This window comes from Gracilinanus agilis, chromosome 4 (assembly GCF_016433145.1).
Source record: "Gracilinanus agilis isolate LMUSP501 chromosome 4, AgileGrace, whole genome shotgun sequence".
NCBI classification, from domain to species: Eukaryota; Metazoa; Chordata; class Mammalia; order Didelphimorphia; family Didelphidae; genus Gracilinanus; species Gracilinanus agilis.
In genome coordinates this window covers 513,324,474-513,342,256 of record NC_058133.1, presented here as the reverse complement: position 1 = coordinate 513,342,256, position 17,783 = coordinate 513,324,474, and the positions used below count along the sequence as shown (strand labels likewise).

At 38.5% G+C, this 17,783-nt stretch overlaps 1 protein-coding gene across 1 annotated transcript; it reads right to left on the bottom strand.

Moving 5' to 3' along the window:
* Positions 1-14,241: 14,241 nt before the first annotated feature.
* Positions 14,242-16,602, bottom strand: LOC123244745 (cullin-4B-like). The gene has a single exon (XM_044673314.1). The coding sequence runs from the start codon at positions 16,570-16,572 to the stop codon at positions 14,242-14,244; it is 2,331 nt and encodes a 776-aa protein (XP_044529249.1). The 5' UTR covers positions 16,573-16,602.
* Between the last annotated feature and the right edge of the window lie 1,181 nt (positions 16,603-17,783).

Here is a 17,783-nt window from a genome sequence, read left to right as displayed (position 1 = left end):
AGCCAGATGAAGAATCTGTCATTAGAACTAGACAGCTACTTCTCTAACTGACCTTCTGGCCTAGATAGGATAACGCTAAATTGACTGCAAATTATATTTCACTATAATTGATACAAGTCTCTTCTTCCCTCACATATTCCAAGGATATAATCACTAAACCCTAAGATAGAGATGACACCAAATCTAGGTAAGTTTGAAGATTTAATGTTAACAGGCTTAGTTAGGAGGGGAAGCAGGGTAATGACTGGGAAGGAGGGAAACAGGAAGTTCTTTAAGTAACTAAGCTAATGATGATAATGATGGTATTTGAATGGATGATGGTCAGGCTTGTCACTTGCCAGTTACCAGTTGCCAGTCTGGCTGGCCAGACTGGTTTCAACCTAAGTCAGGTTGCTTTGCTGTTAGATGTTGTTGTTTCTTCTTGGTGATTAAATCAGGATCAGGTTATTCAATATTAGGGTAACACAGGATCTGGAACTGTGAAATTGGTTGGTGCAGGTTGCTGGTAACTCAAGTTGACCTATGGCCTACCCTCACCACAACCTCCCACTTCCCTAAAACCCAATCTCAGATTGAGATCCATCTCCCAGTTCAAATCCTTCCTTATATACCTGAGCCTTAACATCCTGGCACATGCCACCTCTGGCCAGGCTCAGCTCATTCTATGTTCTAATCAGGTAACTGTCCATCATCTTGCTTTCCATATTACTGTGCAAATTATCATTACACTGCCTCAGTTTTCTCATCTGAAAAATGGAGAAAATAATAGCACTTCTTGGCAGGGTTGTTGTGAGGATCAAATGAAATAAATCAAAAATGCTTAGCAGAATACTGCATATGTAGTAAGCACTATATGCATGTTGACTTTTATCACATACACAGTGAGTGGTAAAATGACATAGAGAGGGGTGGGAGACCAGAATTCTAGTTCTGTTAGACATAGGACAAAGAAGATCCTTCCCTGGGATGAAGAAGAGAGTGCATTGGACCTGGGAAGAAATCTTAAGACTGGTAAGCATTTATGGGATTCTGCCTCTTGAATGAATCAGTCCAGAGTAAGTTGATCCTTAATGGAGAATGGAAAGTGTAAGGCTAGGAATAATTATTTCTAGTGGGATTTCTGGCATATATCATGAATATTAACAGTCACATGAAAGCCAATTCTGTCGTGTGATTTGGAACTTTAGGAATAAGATGATAATTGGGATGATTCTGTGTGAGGGAGAATTTGGGCAATCTGGGAAAACCATCACCTGGTTACTGAATCTGTCTGAAGTTAAAACAGGTCATAGGTAGGTATTAAAGAAATATTTGGAAGAATGATCCTGGTTAAGCAGGAATGAGTTTGATTCAAGCATCAGTGACTTTCAGGGATGTGGCTGTGGACTTTAGCTGGGATTAGTGGAGATGCCTGGATGCTGCCCACAAGAACCTGTACAAGGATGTGATATTGGAGAACTACAAGAACCTAGTGCCCCTGGGTGAGCACAGTTGTCCTCCATAACTTAGTGTCTGTGTACTGGGGAATCTATGCAGTCTCTCTTGTTGAAGGCTGTGGGCAATCTGAAATACTGAGCCAAGTTTTGACTTCAATGTGCTAGAAGATTTAGGGCTATACAACCTATGGGGAAAGTAGATAGGGCATATTTGTTCCCCATCCTCAGGTAGAAGATCTTGGCTTTGTTTAGATGGAAATTCCATAACTTCTTTGTGCTGGTCCTGAGGCTTCAGGTTTCCTGCTCCTTCAACTCTCTGGTCATATTCTTAAGTTCTTGCTGTCTCCTTTCTCCAGGAAGCCTTCCTTCCCACTCTTTTGACTTTGACTAGCTCTCTCTGTGATAAGTAGTGAGTAAACATCCCAGGGAAGATCAGGGGCCACAAGTCTAAGCATACTAGCCCCCCTGTTCAAAAAGCTAAAGTGGCCCCCAATGGCCTCTGGATTCCTATTTGGCCCTCAGGGCAGCTGCAAACCTAGCCTGCTGTTTTCCCTGCATTCTTGCCCAACTGGCAGGTCACAATTCTTGAAGTCGGCAGAAGTGGCCTGCTTGCTGTTCTCCATACAGGACACTCCATTTACTGGTGCCATACTTTTGCAAAACTCAGCTCAGCTGCCTCCTTCCCAGAATTACTTTGAATTTATTAATTTATTTTTAAATAAAGTTTATTGATCTGGTTTTTTATGTCACCAGAATTTCTGTCGGTCTTTTTCCTTTCCCCTCCCAGAAAACCATCCTAGAGAGCAAATAATATTTTAGAGGAGGGGGAAAGTCAGTCAAACCAGTGACTCCATTAGAAAAGTTTAGAAACAGGCACTGTTCTCCACCAGAGAATGTCTGCCTTTGCCAAGGGTTTTTTATCCCCTCTTGTCTTTGGTATAATGCCTATTCTTTGTGACTTGCTTCCTTTTTATCTTTCTGGGTTGGCCACTCATTGTCATGGTGGTTGTATGTCTTGTTTTCTGGGTCTTCCATTTACTTCACTCTGTGCCAGTTCATGTAAGTCTTTTCAGATGAATCTTTTAGTTTGTCATTGTCTGAATCATATTTCTCACAGCACAGCGCTGTCATTGTTCTTTGTGTGTGTGCCACAGCTTGGTGATGGACATCAACTCTTTGGCTGTCCTAAAGCATGCAACCTCAAATTCATGGTGTTCTTGGGCCTCATTCTGATCAGTGACCTCCTTGGGATATGTGCTGTAAAAATTTAAATTTAGGTTTTCATGCTAATATGAAAGTTCTAAAGTAATATTGTGGTCGCTGTAAGGATTAAATTTTAATGGTTTGTCTAAAATATATGAAGATTATAAATAAAGTGGTGGTTGCTGATTCAAAGTATTACTGCTCAAAGTTGAAATAACTTTGATAGCTTTTATTTACAAAAGAGGTGGAAAGAGTGAAAGCAGAGAAATACAAAAGGGTAGAGAAGTCATTAGCCTATCTAACTAAATATTGCTCTGGTGCTTGACTCAGCCAGGACTTTTTGACCTTAAGCAGGAATTAAACTCTCTCCAGAAGACAGGAAGGGAAAGCCAGCCATCCACTCACCCAAGTTCCCTTCAAGAGGCAGGTCAAGAAAATGACTCAAGCTGAAGGTGATTCTTGAGGCTGACTTGAGCCGACCTTCTTCTTGAAGCTGACTTACCTCTTGAAGTCCAACTCCTTCTTGTAGCTGACTTCTTCCCCTAGCTCCAGAAATTCAGGACCTTTTATAGTGGGTTCTTGTCTCTTCCCCTTTTCACAGGGGCTAGTCACAACTTCCAAATTGTCTAGCACTGCCCAGGGGCCAGTATTTGTGGGAACCAGTTCTCACCTTCTGAAGGGGTGAATACTCATCAAAAGGGTTCAGATTCCTGGCTGATTGAGTTTCTGAGGGTGTGAATTCTCTAAGTGGTTTGCAAGCTCCTCCACCTAGTTCAAGCTTTTGTTGATTCAATCTAAAGGTAGACAAAGGAGAGTTAATCCTGTCTTCACAATGTAGTGAGCTACTAAGTAGGGGTACTTAAGTTATTGTTAACCAAAGTGTTAGCTCCAACTAGACAAAGAGAATAAAGGATTCCCTTTCACAAGTGTAAATTCAAAGAGGAAAAAGAATTCCCTTTTACATGCCAATTTAAAAATATTACAGCGTAAGCAGCTTTATTTACAAAGAGGTATAAAGAGTGAAAGTGGAAAAATGTAGATAAAGAGACAGAAAATACTGCCTACCTACAAATACCTTAAGTTTGATCCTAATGTCTCCAGACCTCAAATGCAAACCTGAAAGTGAATCTCATCAGAATCCAAAGTTCTAATTAGGAAGCCAAAATCTAAAAAGCCAGGAGACACTGAAGACCGACAAGAATCTCACCAGAACCTGCTGAAGGGAATGTCTCACTGAAGTGCCAATGAGCAGAGAGGATCTCCTCACTGAAGAATCAAGGAAGGAATCATTCCACTCACCACCACAAGCTGATGCAGGATCCAGGGAAAGAGTCTCTTCCTCCAGTCCAGCTCACCAACCCAGAGAGAGTGACTGAACCCTTGAGTTGGCCTTTTAAAGCAGTTTTCTCAAGGTCACTTACTGTTGCTCCCCCACTTTACGGGAACCAATCGCAGTCTTTCCATTTGCCTAGCACTGCCCAAGAAGGGGGTGCTATGACCTTTGGAGGTGTGAGCTCACTCTAGTAAGTGACTTGCAAAAGAACTCTTACTTAGTGTCAAGTAGGGATACTTTCAGTTCTAGATTTGTTTAGCTAAAAATAGACAAGGGGAGAGTTAATCCTATCTTCACAGTGCCTAGTCTCATGCACAATCTCTGGGCCATGAATGTTGTCATCATTTTATTTGCATGATTCCAAATTGCCTTCCAAAATATTTGAACCAATTCACAGCTTCATCAGCAATGCAATAGTGTGTCCATTAGCACCTGGATGACACAGTGGGTAGAGCACCAGGCTTGAAATTGGAAGGACCTGAGTTCAAATCCCACCACAGACACTTACCAGGTGTATGACCCTGGGCAAGTCCCTTAGCTTTCATCTGCCTCACCTTCCCCAGGTGTAAAATGGAGATAATAATAGCACTTACTTCATAGGGTCATTGTGACTGTCCAGTGAGAGAATAATTGTGACATACTTAGCATGGGGCTAGCACACAATAGGTACTTACTAAGTGCTTGTTTCTTTTGAAACAAGCCCTCCCCCATTTATCTTCCCATGTTTTGTCATGGTTGCCAAATTGCTGAGTCATAGGTGAGACCTCAAGGTCATTTTGATGTGCATTTCTCATTATTGGTGATTTGGAGAATTCTTTTGTATGGTTGATAAGAGTTTACAATTTTTAATTTTAAGAACTATTTGCTATAGCTTTTGACTAGTTTTCTATTAGTGAATGGCTTTAGTTCTTATATGTATGTCTTTTCTTTCTACATGGATGCCAAACCATTATTTGAGAAATTTGTTTTAAAGGCCTTTGCCATTCAGCCTCATTGATATGTGCATTAATGAATGTGTTAATATTCATTAATATTGCACAGAAGCTTTTCAGGTTCATGCTTAATTGCCTTTCTTCTTTGTTCTTTGATTAAGGACAGATCTATCTACCACCACGAAAGGCATATGATATGCCACACTCTATTTTTATGGTACTAAATTTAATATTAAGTCATGTGTTCATTATGAATTTATTATGGAGTTTATTAAGCCTAGTTTCTGCCAGATGACATTTTAGGTTTTCCAACAGGTTTTATTTTGTTTTTAATCATATTTAGGAAGTTCTTTCCTAAGTAATTTGTTTTATGGCTTATCAAATAGTGGGTTGCTGAGTTCCATTGTTTCTAATTCGCCCTAATTTGTTGTATTATTTACTTCTCTATATTTTAACCAATATGAAAGAGTTTTGATAACTTGAGCTTTATAATATAGATAATACAGTCTGAGACTTGAAAATGCTATTCTCCTTATTCCTTATCTTCATTTTTTTCTTAGTTATTTCAAGATTATTTCTAGATTTTTGTTTTTTGAAATAGTTATGGTGAAATAAAGACATATAAAGTAGTTACAGCTAGACAATGACTTATTTAGCAATGCATGAAGTTGCAATAATAAATTAGATCTGTGGGTTTTGATAGCACAAGAACCCACAACTTTGGTTTCTACAATTATTATATAATTGATGGGATCAGAAAAAGCAGAATTGTAGGTATTGAGACACCTGGTTTCTTATTGGTAGAGATGAGGGGGAGCATATTCTTATGAATTCTCCAACTTGTGATTTTTCCTGTTCTAATTTGACTTAAAAGTGGGAATTTAACTTTTATTTTTAATGTAACAAAATTGCTATTTTATTGAGTTCTATGATGTATCCCTTTTATGGTTTGAGAGAATAATAAAACTTTTGTAAATTAACTTTGTTAGTGTTGTCATTTTAATATTTTGGCATAGCCCTATCTTTAGCATTGAAAATTCCTAATTACTTAAGTTGTTCTTCATTTCTTTAAGGAGCACTTTGTAATTTAATCTATACAAGTATTTCCTGCCCTTCCTTAGATTGTATTTATTCATTTTGTAATTGTTTTCAATGGAGTGAACTTTTCTCTTTTTTCTTGGATTTTGTTTCCATTTTATAGAAATGTTTTTGATTATGAGGGGGAGGATTATCTGTTCTGTTCTATGTAACTTTGCTTAACCTATTGTCTCAATTAATATCTTGCGGTTTCCCTATAATTTTCATGGTAAACCACTATATCATCAACAAATAGGGATAGTTTTATATCTTCTTTACATAACTTTATGCCCTGAATTTCTTTATCTTATCATTGCCATTGCTAGCATCTCTGTAACTGTTAAATAGTGTAAAAGTAGACATCCTTGGTTTCTTCTCGTATACAGGCAATGCTTCTAATATATCCTCATACTGTATAATATTTGCTTTTGGTGCCTACATGGAATATGGTTTTTAGCATAAATCAGTATTATACTTTGTTTTTGGCCTTTGATGTATTTGGATCTTTTATATTTTTAAAGATATTCCTGCATTTCTTTTATGTTCTTTGGTTAGTTAGCATGTAGTTGCATAGGAGGTTCTAATCATTCTTTTTATTTCATCTGTGATTTCATATTGTTCTCTTGTTTTGTTAATTTGATTTTCTTTGCCATCTTCTTAAATTGGCTAAAGCATTCTCAATTTTGTTGATACATCTTTTCAAAGCTTTTAGTTTTTTTCCTTATTCTTTTTTGTTTACAATTTATCTGTTTCTCCTTTAATTTTCAGTATCTCCTCTATTGTGTTTATTTTGGGTTTGTTGGCTTTTAAATAAATATTTGCCATACCTTTTTGTCCAAATGCATTGTCATTTTTAATAGAAATGAGAGACTAGAATAAAATGTACCATTTGACAGGTAAATACCAAAGAGTTGCAATCATGTTATAAGATAAACCAAAAATAAAAATTCACAACATAGAACTGATTAAGGAAATTAAAGTAACAAAGTCAGCAAGGCAATATTAATATAAAACTTAAATGCTCCAAATCTTAGTGTCTAAATTAATAAAAGTAAACTTAACTGAATTACAAGAAGACACAGTAATACAATAATAGTAGAATATTTTAATGCCCCCTTTTCAGTTTTGGACAAATCTAACAAAGAAAAGTAAAAGAGGAAATAAAGAATTGAACAAATTGCTGGAGAGTTCAAATGATATCATCTAAAGGGGACTCCATAAGTGGGTGAGATAGCAGAAGGAGCACCATTGCTCAAAGGATCATGGGTCAGGCAGTTTATTACTCACAGACATGGGGTCATGTAGCTTCCCAAACCAGTAGACTCATCATGGCACAGATTTTGACCCAAGTATGCAGTGGGATGCAGAAATGAATTGAGAGCCCAGATTTCCCTTCTTTCTGACAGTTGTTGCTCAGCAGATTCTTAGGGACTAAGTGTGAAGGGAACCTTAGGGACCATCAATCAGCAGGTGGTTTAGACTGTAGTCTCCTTTTTCTCCTCCTTTATCAACCATAAAAGCATCGTAATTAGGAAAGTTTGTTAACCTTGTATATGTGGATTAGTGAACTTCGCTTAACTAATTATGATAGGTAGAACCAGAAAGTTTTTTGATAGCTAATTAGCATGTCATTAACACAGTAGAACTTACAGAGAATGTTAAGAAGCATACAATGGTGCTTGATAACGAGGATTTGAAACATTTGCTATTGTGTGGGATGAAATTTGTGCATCATTCCCCAATATACATTGATTAGTATTAGTAATTATAGATTGGCAACTTCTTATAGGAAAAAAGTGAAGTTAGGTGCCCTCCACTAGGAGATGTCATTCTCTCCTTTCAAAGAGTAGAAGAACACCCCTCCCCAAGCAGCTTTATACATATATTAATGTAGGCCTTTAATATGCTCTTTTTCAAATGTGGCCAAGAGACTGCCCCCCTTTTCTTCTATTCCCGTGGGAAGAAGTTTAGGGGTGATCTAATTCCTATGAGAGAAATCTCCAAACTTACAAGCTATAAATCTTGACTACATGTCCTGAATAATGTTTCAATGAATGTTTTATCTTGAATCGTTGGAATCTGATAAATCCTTAGACAGGCCTAAAACCCTGACTCAACTAAAAACTGTAAACCTAAGGAATATTCCCATATGCTTAGAAATGTCAGAAGTGCTGGGAAAGGAAGTGCTGAGGAGAATAGAAGAGGGAGAGTAGAATAAGATACAGATCATGGGACAGTAGAGATAGCATTGGGTTAGATCCCTGTAAAATCTGAGCAAACCTAGGCATCGATGCCCACTGTTTTTGGGACCTCAGACTGTGGAGCCCCCCTCTCCCTCTCTCTAGACCCAGGCAGCATTCCTCACTCTATGCCCCCCCCAAGCCTCTGAATAAACCCACATGAACTCTGCCAGCATCAAGTCTCCTGTCTGCTCATTAGAGTGATTTTGGGGGTATGAACCCCCTCCAGAATTTCACTCCACACACTATGAAACCCTCAAAGTTCAGTATGAGGTTGACTATCATACTACTTAGGTCAGAATAACCTTTCTTGGCCACGAGCCTATAATAGCATAAATCTTTAAATGATCAAATACCTGAAGAAAACAAGGTTGTTTTTATACTATCTTATCAAGCCACTTACACTCTCCACTCTCAATGAACTTAGCTCCTTCTGCAGGGGTTTCAGCTTCTCTAGATAACTACAAAGACCTAAAATTTTTATTCCTCCAACAGAACCTCTTAATATATTTAGTTGCTATAGTATTCTAATATATCAAACTATATCCTTTCTTTACTGTGGTTAACATTCTATTAGTATAATTGATATCTTATACACTGTTTACTAATTGAGTCTAACTCTAAAACTTATAAGTTTATATACTTATTTAAAAGATTACAGGTGATTACTCTGTTCATGATCAATAATATAAAGGTGATAGAACAATTTTCCTTTCCTTACTTAGATGACACTGATTGAGTATATAGGAATTTCCTGGTACATAGGTAGGGTAGTCCGTCGTCAACTTTGAAGTCATTTCTGTTCGCTAGGACCTAGAAATTGGCAAATCTTCACAGACTATTAGAGTATACACTAAATTCTCAGCCCTGTGTGGGACTTTTAAAGAAACTGACTCTGTACAAGGAGCATAGAGGTATTTCAAATTAATGTTAAAAGGCAAACAAATACATCCTTTATAGATCATAATAAAAATAGTGATCCGTCAAAGGAAGACACACAAAAGACAAAGATTCAAATATAGATAATGACTGCTAAATAATGAGTGGGGCAAAGAAAAATAATTGAAACAATTAATAATTATTTAAAAGAAAATGATAATGAAACAACATACAAAGAATTTGGGATGCAGCTAGAGCAGTTCTGAAAGGGAAATCATATATCTGAAAACATGCATTAACAAAATAGAAAAGGAGAGGGTTAGTAAACTGAATGTACATTTAAAAAATTAGAAAGTCAACAAATAAACTGAAAATAAGCATCTAAAAGGAAACTTTAAGAATTAAAGGAGAAATAGATAAACTGGAAACCAAAAAGCCAATCAGAATGATAACTAAAGGGGCAGCTGGGTAGCTCAGTGGATGGAGAACCAGGCCTAGAGACGGGAGGTCCTGGGTTCCAATCTGGCCTCAGACACTTCCCAGCTGTGTGACCCTGGGCAAGTCACTTGACCCCCATTGCCCACCCTTTAGCCAACCTAGTTACTCATTTCCTTTGTATTTTCTTTTTTACTTATATATTTTTACCTCAAAAGAATAAGGGTTCTTCATGGGAACTGATTTGTGCTATTTTTATATTTGTATGCCTAATGCCTAGGAGAGTGCCTTGTGTATAATGGGCACTAAATGAATTCCTATTGATTGATCAAGGGACCCAAAGCTCAATATGAAATAAATTTTTTTTCAAAAATATTTTATTTTATTAGTATTTGTTTATATCTCCCTCTCACTGCCTTCTCTATTGAACAATTTAAAAAATTAAAACAAAAAAATAATATGCACAATTCAGTAAAACAAATCACCATATTGGCCATGTCCAGAACTATCTCTCATTCTGCATTTTAAGCCTGATAGGAGTTGAAGGGCTGGGAGGTGTTTGGTCTTCACTCTGTTGGATTCATGTTGTATCATTGCAATGATCAGAGTTCTAAAATCTCTCTGTTGTCAAAATTTTATTATTGTTATTTATTAATTGTCCTAGTTCTGATTCCTTCACTCTAAATCAATTCATCCTTCAAAGATCATCCATTTTGTAATTTCTCATTGCCCAATTATGTTTACATATCATGCTGGGTTAAGGAATAGTATGGAGAAACGAACTGATTTTCTTTCTTAACCTAATTTAGAACTTTGGATCTGTGATATGAACATTCAGTAAGCATTGCTGCTGACTGAAACATATCCACTCATGACCAACCATCCTGTGGGACTTTTTCCATTGCTTTGCCACTTGAGCTTCACCCACATACCAGGAGCCTTTATCTCTTTCTCTGATATTGTTAGGAGGTCAGTGGAGCACTCAAGATGACATGTCATCTCTCACCATTGTCACATGGCCTGCTCATGTTCTCCTCCCATCATACATTTCTTTAATGATGTCTTTTATGACTGTTCTTTGAGGTTTCTTACTGGTTATTCACCAGATTCTGCTTAGACCCACTATGATTTCTTATTCATTGGTCTCTGTGTAATATTCATTTTTAACAAAGAGATCTGTAAGCATTCAGGAGTTTGACCTCATCATCCATAATCAGGACCAGGTGGATGAAGAGTATCCTTTGCTTTGATTACAACAGGCATTTGAATGGACAACTTATAAGGGTTTGTCTGCTTGTGTGTGTTTCTGAGATAGTAGAGAAAGACAGCCATGGAATTAGACCTTGAATTGTGACCTTGGTTCCTCTGGCATCAGAGTATATACTTCAGAGATGCTTGTTACCTTCTTTACTTTCTGAGTTGCTTGCTGCTGCTTCTTCTTTTTTTTTTTTAAAAGCAACATGAAACTTTTAAATAAAGAGCAAAAAATACCCAAAGACTCACTCTTTGAAAGGGCATATATTTACATTATTTACCAACTTAAAAAAACCTCAGTACCCACTGTTAGGAAACATCGCAAAGATTTCACATGTGTTTAAAGGACAAAAGCAAGTCATGAGCCCATTATGGAATCCACAGTGAAAGAGCTGTTCCAGTGTTCTATCATCCAAGCTCTGAAAAGGCTTCCTCTGCTAGATCCACCCTTATCCCCATTTGTATCCTTCAGAAACAACTCAGAGAGAGTTGCTATATAAAACCTGTTCCCTTTGGGATAGAATGCTGCTGTATTCTTGGAGCTGATTCAGAATAGTAATGAACAAAGCATCCATTTAGATGTTTTTGGATTGGCAGGTGGAATCTCAGTTTAATGTCAAACAATATACAACATCTGAAAAAAAAAACAAACTTGCAAGGACCGGCAGACTACAAATGAAAACTTCTCATTTGCTACTGTCTTGTTCTTTCATGAATTTGGACTTGGACATATCCATATAAACCAGTGAACAGATGGGCATATTCATCACATTTCTGAAAATGAGTTATTCAAGAGTGGTCATTTTTTCCCCTTAATCATCCAAAATGAAAGAAAGAGAAAAAAGGCAAAGTTAATGAGTGTGTGTGTATACATACATACATACATATATATATATATATATTTCATCTTTAAGTTACAGATAAATAGAATAAAAATGTAATTTCTCGTGAACTTGGCAGCTATGAATTGCATGTGCTGACACAGATGTGTCAGTTGTGCAGATGGCCTGGGGTGCCCAAGACTGGCATGAGCACGGCTCGACTTGAAGATCTCCTAAAGAAGCTTGCTGTGAGAAGAAGACTGATGCCTAAGCTACAAGAACTTCGGAGCCAGGCAAGACACTTAGGACCCAAGGAGTTAAAGTTAAAAAGCATCCTCTCTCCTCTCTGGAGACCTAGTTGGTTTTTCAGCTTTGTTTGCTGGCCAGGTAAGCAATGAAGCTTTAACTCTCATTTGAGAAAGGTACATGGCAGGATCAAAAAGCCCTATTTGTACTTGTGTAGGTTTTGTCTTTTAAACAGGCCAATGGTAGCAAATGATAAAGTTCTTTAAATCGGTAATTTTAAAGCCAGTACTTGGTTATTTTAAGGATCCCTTCCTCAGAAACTTTTTTTAAATAAAAAATTTTATTGGAGAAAAATAGAGACAAGGCAAATGACCCAGAACTCAGTGACTCAGAAAGAATAGCTCTAAAAAATCTTTTATCATTTGGAATGGTTTTTAAAATTTCATCAATTGTTTCTCCTGATACTTTATATTTTCTGAGTAATTTCTTTTGTTTCAATTGATGCAGCTTCCAGTTAAAAGGGTGGCTATATGAGGAGAGGAATTTCTTTGAGGAAGAGATCTACCTGCTTTCCAAATAGTGGGGGGGGGGGACTAGTAAGGATTCTGGCAAAATTGAACCCACCTATGAAAGAGCTTAATCAGTAGTTGGTTGAAAAGGACACTGTTCCAGAGGTCCTAGGTTCAAATCCGGCCTCAGATACTTCCCAGCTGTGTGACCCTGGGCAAGTCACTTGGCCCCCCATTGCCCACCCTTACCACTCTTCTGCCTTGGAGCCAATACACAGAAGTTAAGGGTTTAAAAAAAAAAAAAAAGGACACAGTTATACCTAGGCTGTGCTTTCAGATCTAGTAAGGGAGGATGAGAGTGGTGATAACTGGCAACCTTTTCCTTGTCAGATAAACACTGGGCAAGAAAGGAGAGAAGGAGCTGAGATCGCTGGCATAGATGCCTAGGAAAAGGTGAGGAAAACTTGTAAATGCAACCTATTGTTAAACAGCCATGTTTATATGAAAAAGTGCAGTAAGAGAGAAACATTTCCTGGAGCTTCCTAGAAGGCTGCTAATGAGATAAGGCTTAAGGAAATGTAACTGGAAATAGAAAAGGCAAAAGCTACTCAGCTGAATGTTAGGATCACCTTCTTTCCTTCCTTGTGACTTCAAAATGGTGGTAACATGGGTGCATGGTTACAAAATATTATGCTAGTTTGGGTTTTTTTAAGACTTTTTATTTTCCACTCACGCTAAAGCATGGACTTGATGCATTCTGGACTATAGCATAAATTTCACTGGAGTAATGTATGCTTCGGGGAGAAAAGCAGTACTTTTAGACTATAGACTCCTCCCAATTTGGAAAGCTTAATTGTCTTCCTATTTTTTATCATGGTCAGTCAGTCATCCCAGCCTGGGACTTTCTCTTGCATCTGTCTTGAGGCTGTGTGTCAACTTGACGTAGCAAATGATTTTGAGAGACAGAAAAGCATCGGCATGGCCCTTCCTTGAAAATCCTCAGATTCTGAAGATGTTCTATTCTAGGACTTTTCAGAAATTAGAATAAGAATGGGAGAAAATAAGTTTGCTTTCAAAAGGAAAGAGATCTAGGATGCTCTCAGCAATGTTGGCCCAGAAAAGAGGCCTTCATGGTGTGCTCGGAAGGCCAGCCTGGGGAGGGGGAAGGACAAAGGTCACTTGTTGCTTCACAAGAGCTTGTTTTCACAGAACTGTGGGATTTTTGCTTCATCTGTTTACGGTCTAGGATCAGCTGCTCCCAAAGCTTAAAGATATTTTCTCTGGGTAAGATTTGTTTTAAGAAGTCCTTTCAGTGAAATAAAAAAAGCAAAGGACATTACACTTGACCACCTGGTCTTTGTAAGAGAAAGCACACAACAAAGGGAAGCAGCCAGAGCCCAGGGCGGGGTTTTCTATCCCATAAATCCATTAAGGATTCTATATGGTATGTCACGTTTGCATGTAGTTTAAGCATCCTGATTTGGGTAAAGCCTCCTGTCCACGGCTCAAATTTTGCCTCCTAGTCATAGTGCATAAAGGATCCACACACTCCCTGTTGCTCCCACCCCTCCAGTCAACCGCAGGGACCCTTTGTAGACTTTAAGTCAAGTGAAACATGAAAGATCAAATTGTTAAGAATTTGTTGCCATCAACTAAACATGCCAAGAGTTCAACAGCATTCTTATTAAATGTAAACTGTGCTCTTTAAATGGGCATATCAAATGCTAAAAAAGTCCATTTTACTATACTTTTCCACGAAATGGCTTTCATTCATTCAGTCATCTGTAGTAAAAAAGAAGTCAGTTAATTGGAACAATAGGCCAGTTTATCCATCAGCAACTGTGTATTATATACCAAGTACTCAGAGGCGCCCATTTTAGGCAATATAGTTGTACCGGTTGGGGTTCTCTTTATCTCTTTCTATGTAGTCCATGTCGATTAAAGATTCTATACGCTTCTTGAGATCAGTAGGTTTAACTGGGAACTTCAGCTGGTTATACACTTCTGAAACAAGCAGATTGTGGTCGAGGGCCTTTCTTATCTTCATGATTCTCACAATGGCAGCATCGATTTGATACTGTCGGTCTTGAAAGACTTTTTCTGTAGTGCTTATTTGTTCCTCTACCGTTTCTTTCATTTGGATTTGGTTAATTTTTATCCTGAAGAGCTTGTGTCTAAAGTCATCATTGCAAGTAAATTTATCACCATCTTCCACATCTTTGCCCTTTGAATCTTTAATCAGAACTCTAGCTTTGCCACAGGCCAATGACTGGAGTGTTCTCCTTAATTCTCCATCCTCTATTCCTGTAGCTTGCTTGATGTCCTCTAAACTGAATTCTTCACCTTCATTAAACATCAGTAGCACCAGCGTTTGAAAAAGAGAGACCTGGAGTTCCTTTTTCTCCTCTTTAAATTCTGCTTTCAGTACACAGTGTCCTAGACTTGATTGCCATTGAAGTTTCCTACCACTGTGTTTACTCAAGTAAAAGGTCACGAAAACCTCCTGAAGTCTAACCATCTCAGCTGGTAAGTGAACCTCCATAGGCACGTAGGTTGGCCAATAGCCCATTGTCAGGGTATTCACAGTCAGTTCAATGCTCCCAGGAAAATTTTGGTTTTGTGTGTATTGTTTGAACTGAACCATGATGTCTTTTGACACCTCCATGTCTTTGAACATCCCTTCCAAGTTTCTGGTGAACTCAGCCCCACACTCATGCTTGAGTTTGGAAAGCATGGACTTCTCAGCATCTACTGACGCACTCTTTCCAACTAACAGTCTTTTGACCAAGTCCTTTTTGTAAAAGGCTTCAAAGACATCTTTCCCGTAAATGAACCGAAATATAATCATGATCTTGTCCAACATTTTCTCAAGTTCTTCGTCAGTGGTTTCTCTGTTACCCGCTCGGAGCTTTGAATCCACATACTTCGCTAGGAGTTCGGCCGGCTTGTTTGGCCTTTTGTTAATGAAGGTTTCGAATGCTTCTTTCATCGCATTGACAAACTTCTCGTTTTTCATAAAGCAGATATCGATAATGTGGTCAACTTTATCTTTAAAATCCAGCAATTCTTGTACCATGGTCTTATCTTTTTCAGGATTATTGACGATAGTGCTCCCAAATGCTTTGATGTACTCAATCCAGTGCTGCAAGAGGACCTGAACTCCACTGTGGACCCTACTAAACAGCTGATAGAGGAGGGACAAATCTTGAGTCCTATTTTCATCAAGAAGGTGATTTAAACCTTTCTGAAGGATGGCGGTTAAGTGTTCACCTAGAAGTTGCCTTTCTACAGTAGCAATTAGTGGCTTCTGAGTACTCATATCTAGATAGGTGATCAGTCTATCTGTTTCTTCTTCTAGACGTTTGTTGACGTGATGAAAGTATTCAGGAACCTCTTTTTCTTGCATTAAACACTCACCTTCTGCAGCATATAACAGGTTGGTTTCTTCCAAAAATTTTTGTTCAAAGGAATCTTGATAAATCTGCAAATCCGAAAGCATACTCAGAAGGCTTCGAAGCAAACTTCTATCGATTGCTTCACCGTTCCTTTCCTTTGCGATCAAAAGGAGAATGCCTTCAATAGTCTTGTTTTGGACTTTCTGATCACTAATTATGTGGGTCCTAAATAATTCTAGGCCCATGTCCCAAATGGAAGGCAGCATTGAATTCTGAAGAATATATGTTCTGTCCAGGAATAAAAAAATGCTCCTAATCATGACCATTTGTCTGCAGTGGTTTTGCCAGCATTTATCTATTTTCTTTAGAAACAGAACACTGTCCAGTGAATCTTCTTGGAACTGGAGAATTTGGTATCTGATGTGCTCCTCGCATATCTGTCTCAGCTGTCTGTACAAGTTTGCAGAGATACTGTAGGAACAGAGGTTTTCAACAGCCTGATAGAGTTCTTCTAAATTGTATTGAATTGAAGTATTGTTCTGAATGGCTTCTACGGCTTCTTTCAGTTTCCACCATGTTTCATCTATGTAGTTTTCCTGCAGTTTATATTTGTCTTTAAAGTTCTTGATCACCAGTTTCTTGGCTGCATTCGATTTGCTGTTGGTGAAGCTAGGGATGGTAGTAGGGGCTTTGGTCAGCCCATTTAAATGGTGCTCTTCAGCCACAGAGGAGATGAATAAGCTTTTAAGGGGCTGCTGCTGCTCCTGAGGTTCAGCAAAATCAGGTGATGAAGATGCCGATTGCTCAGCCATCTTCACATCCAGGCCTGTACAATCTGAGGAGTTCTCCATGGCTAGGAAGCAGCAGAAGTCTCTGGGCAGGAGGCTGTAGAAGAGGAGGGCACAGAGGCGTTCTTGGGAGGAGGCAGGGAGGGAAGAGAAGGGATCGGGATCAAAGGCTTCTTTGGTGCTGCTGCTTTAACTTTCTCTTCTTGGAACAGGACGCAAAGGTGGCTGGAGTAGAGCTAGTTCCTTTTTGACCATCAGCAGTGGGTCCGACCTCCTGGTACGGAGGAGCAGCAGTAGCAGTTGGGGAGTTGGGGGATGAGAAACCTGTTGGAAACATGAAAATAATGGGGTCAATAGGCTGGGAAACATGAAGCCCTTGGGGTGGGTGAGAGAGAAAGGCAGAAAAGCAACCTCTCCAGAACAAGAGGGAGAAACAAGGACTCAGGGGAAGGGAGTGAGCCAGTCACTCTGCCTGTATCTATGAATGGAATTAAATTGGGGTTGCTTGCTCAATCTGGCACTTGCTCTCTTCTTTCCCTGGGTGCAGGGATTCCTGTTTCCAGACTGGATGTGATCTCCCTGTTGGTGAAACAAGAAGCAATATGGACACCAGAAGTCATTCCCAGGGGAACCTGCCCAGAGGAGTGAGTTAAAAGGTCAGTAGGAGTCACTGGAACCAGCTGTTCCCTCCATCAGTTAGTTTGTCCCCTCCCACCCACCGTTGGAGTAGTATTCCAGGGTATAATGCTCTTGGAGCTCTTATTTTTTATTTGCTACGTTGCTTACCCCAAAGATGCCACAATTTAATAATAGTTCTAGCATTTGGGCAAAATTCCGCCTTTTTCCCATAGAGTCATTGGCATTATATTTTGCAACTTTCTTTTGAATTGAATGATTTTGATATACCTGAGAGATGTTTTCATTTGCCTTTTCACAATTTTTGGAGAGTAAAAAGTTTTTCTTACAGATTTTGCTTTTTGTTGTTCCTTTTTAAAAACTCTTCATACCCTTTTTTTTTTAAACCCTTAACTTCTGTGTATTGGCTCCTTGGTGGAAGAGTGGTAAGGGTGGGCAATGAGGGTCAAATGACTTGCCCAGGGTCACAGAGCTTCATACCTTTTTAATATAATTTGTGAATTAAATATAAAAAAGATTGCTTAATACTATCTTTAGTTCCATTTTCTTTTCATTTTTTTGTTATTCCAATCTTAATACCATCCAGGGGGCAGCTGAGT

Excerpts from the sequence above, each read along its gene's own strand:
- LOC123244745 (XM_044673314.1), bottom strand. The coding sequence starts at position 16,572 with ATGGCTGAGCAATCGGCATCTTCATCACCTGATTTTGCTGAACCTCAG.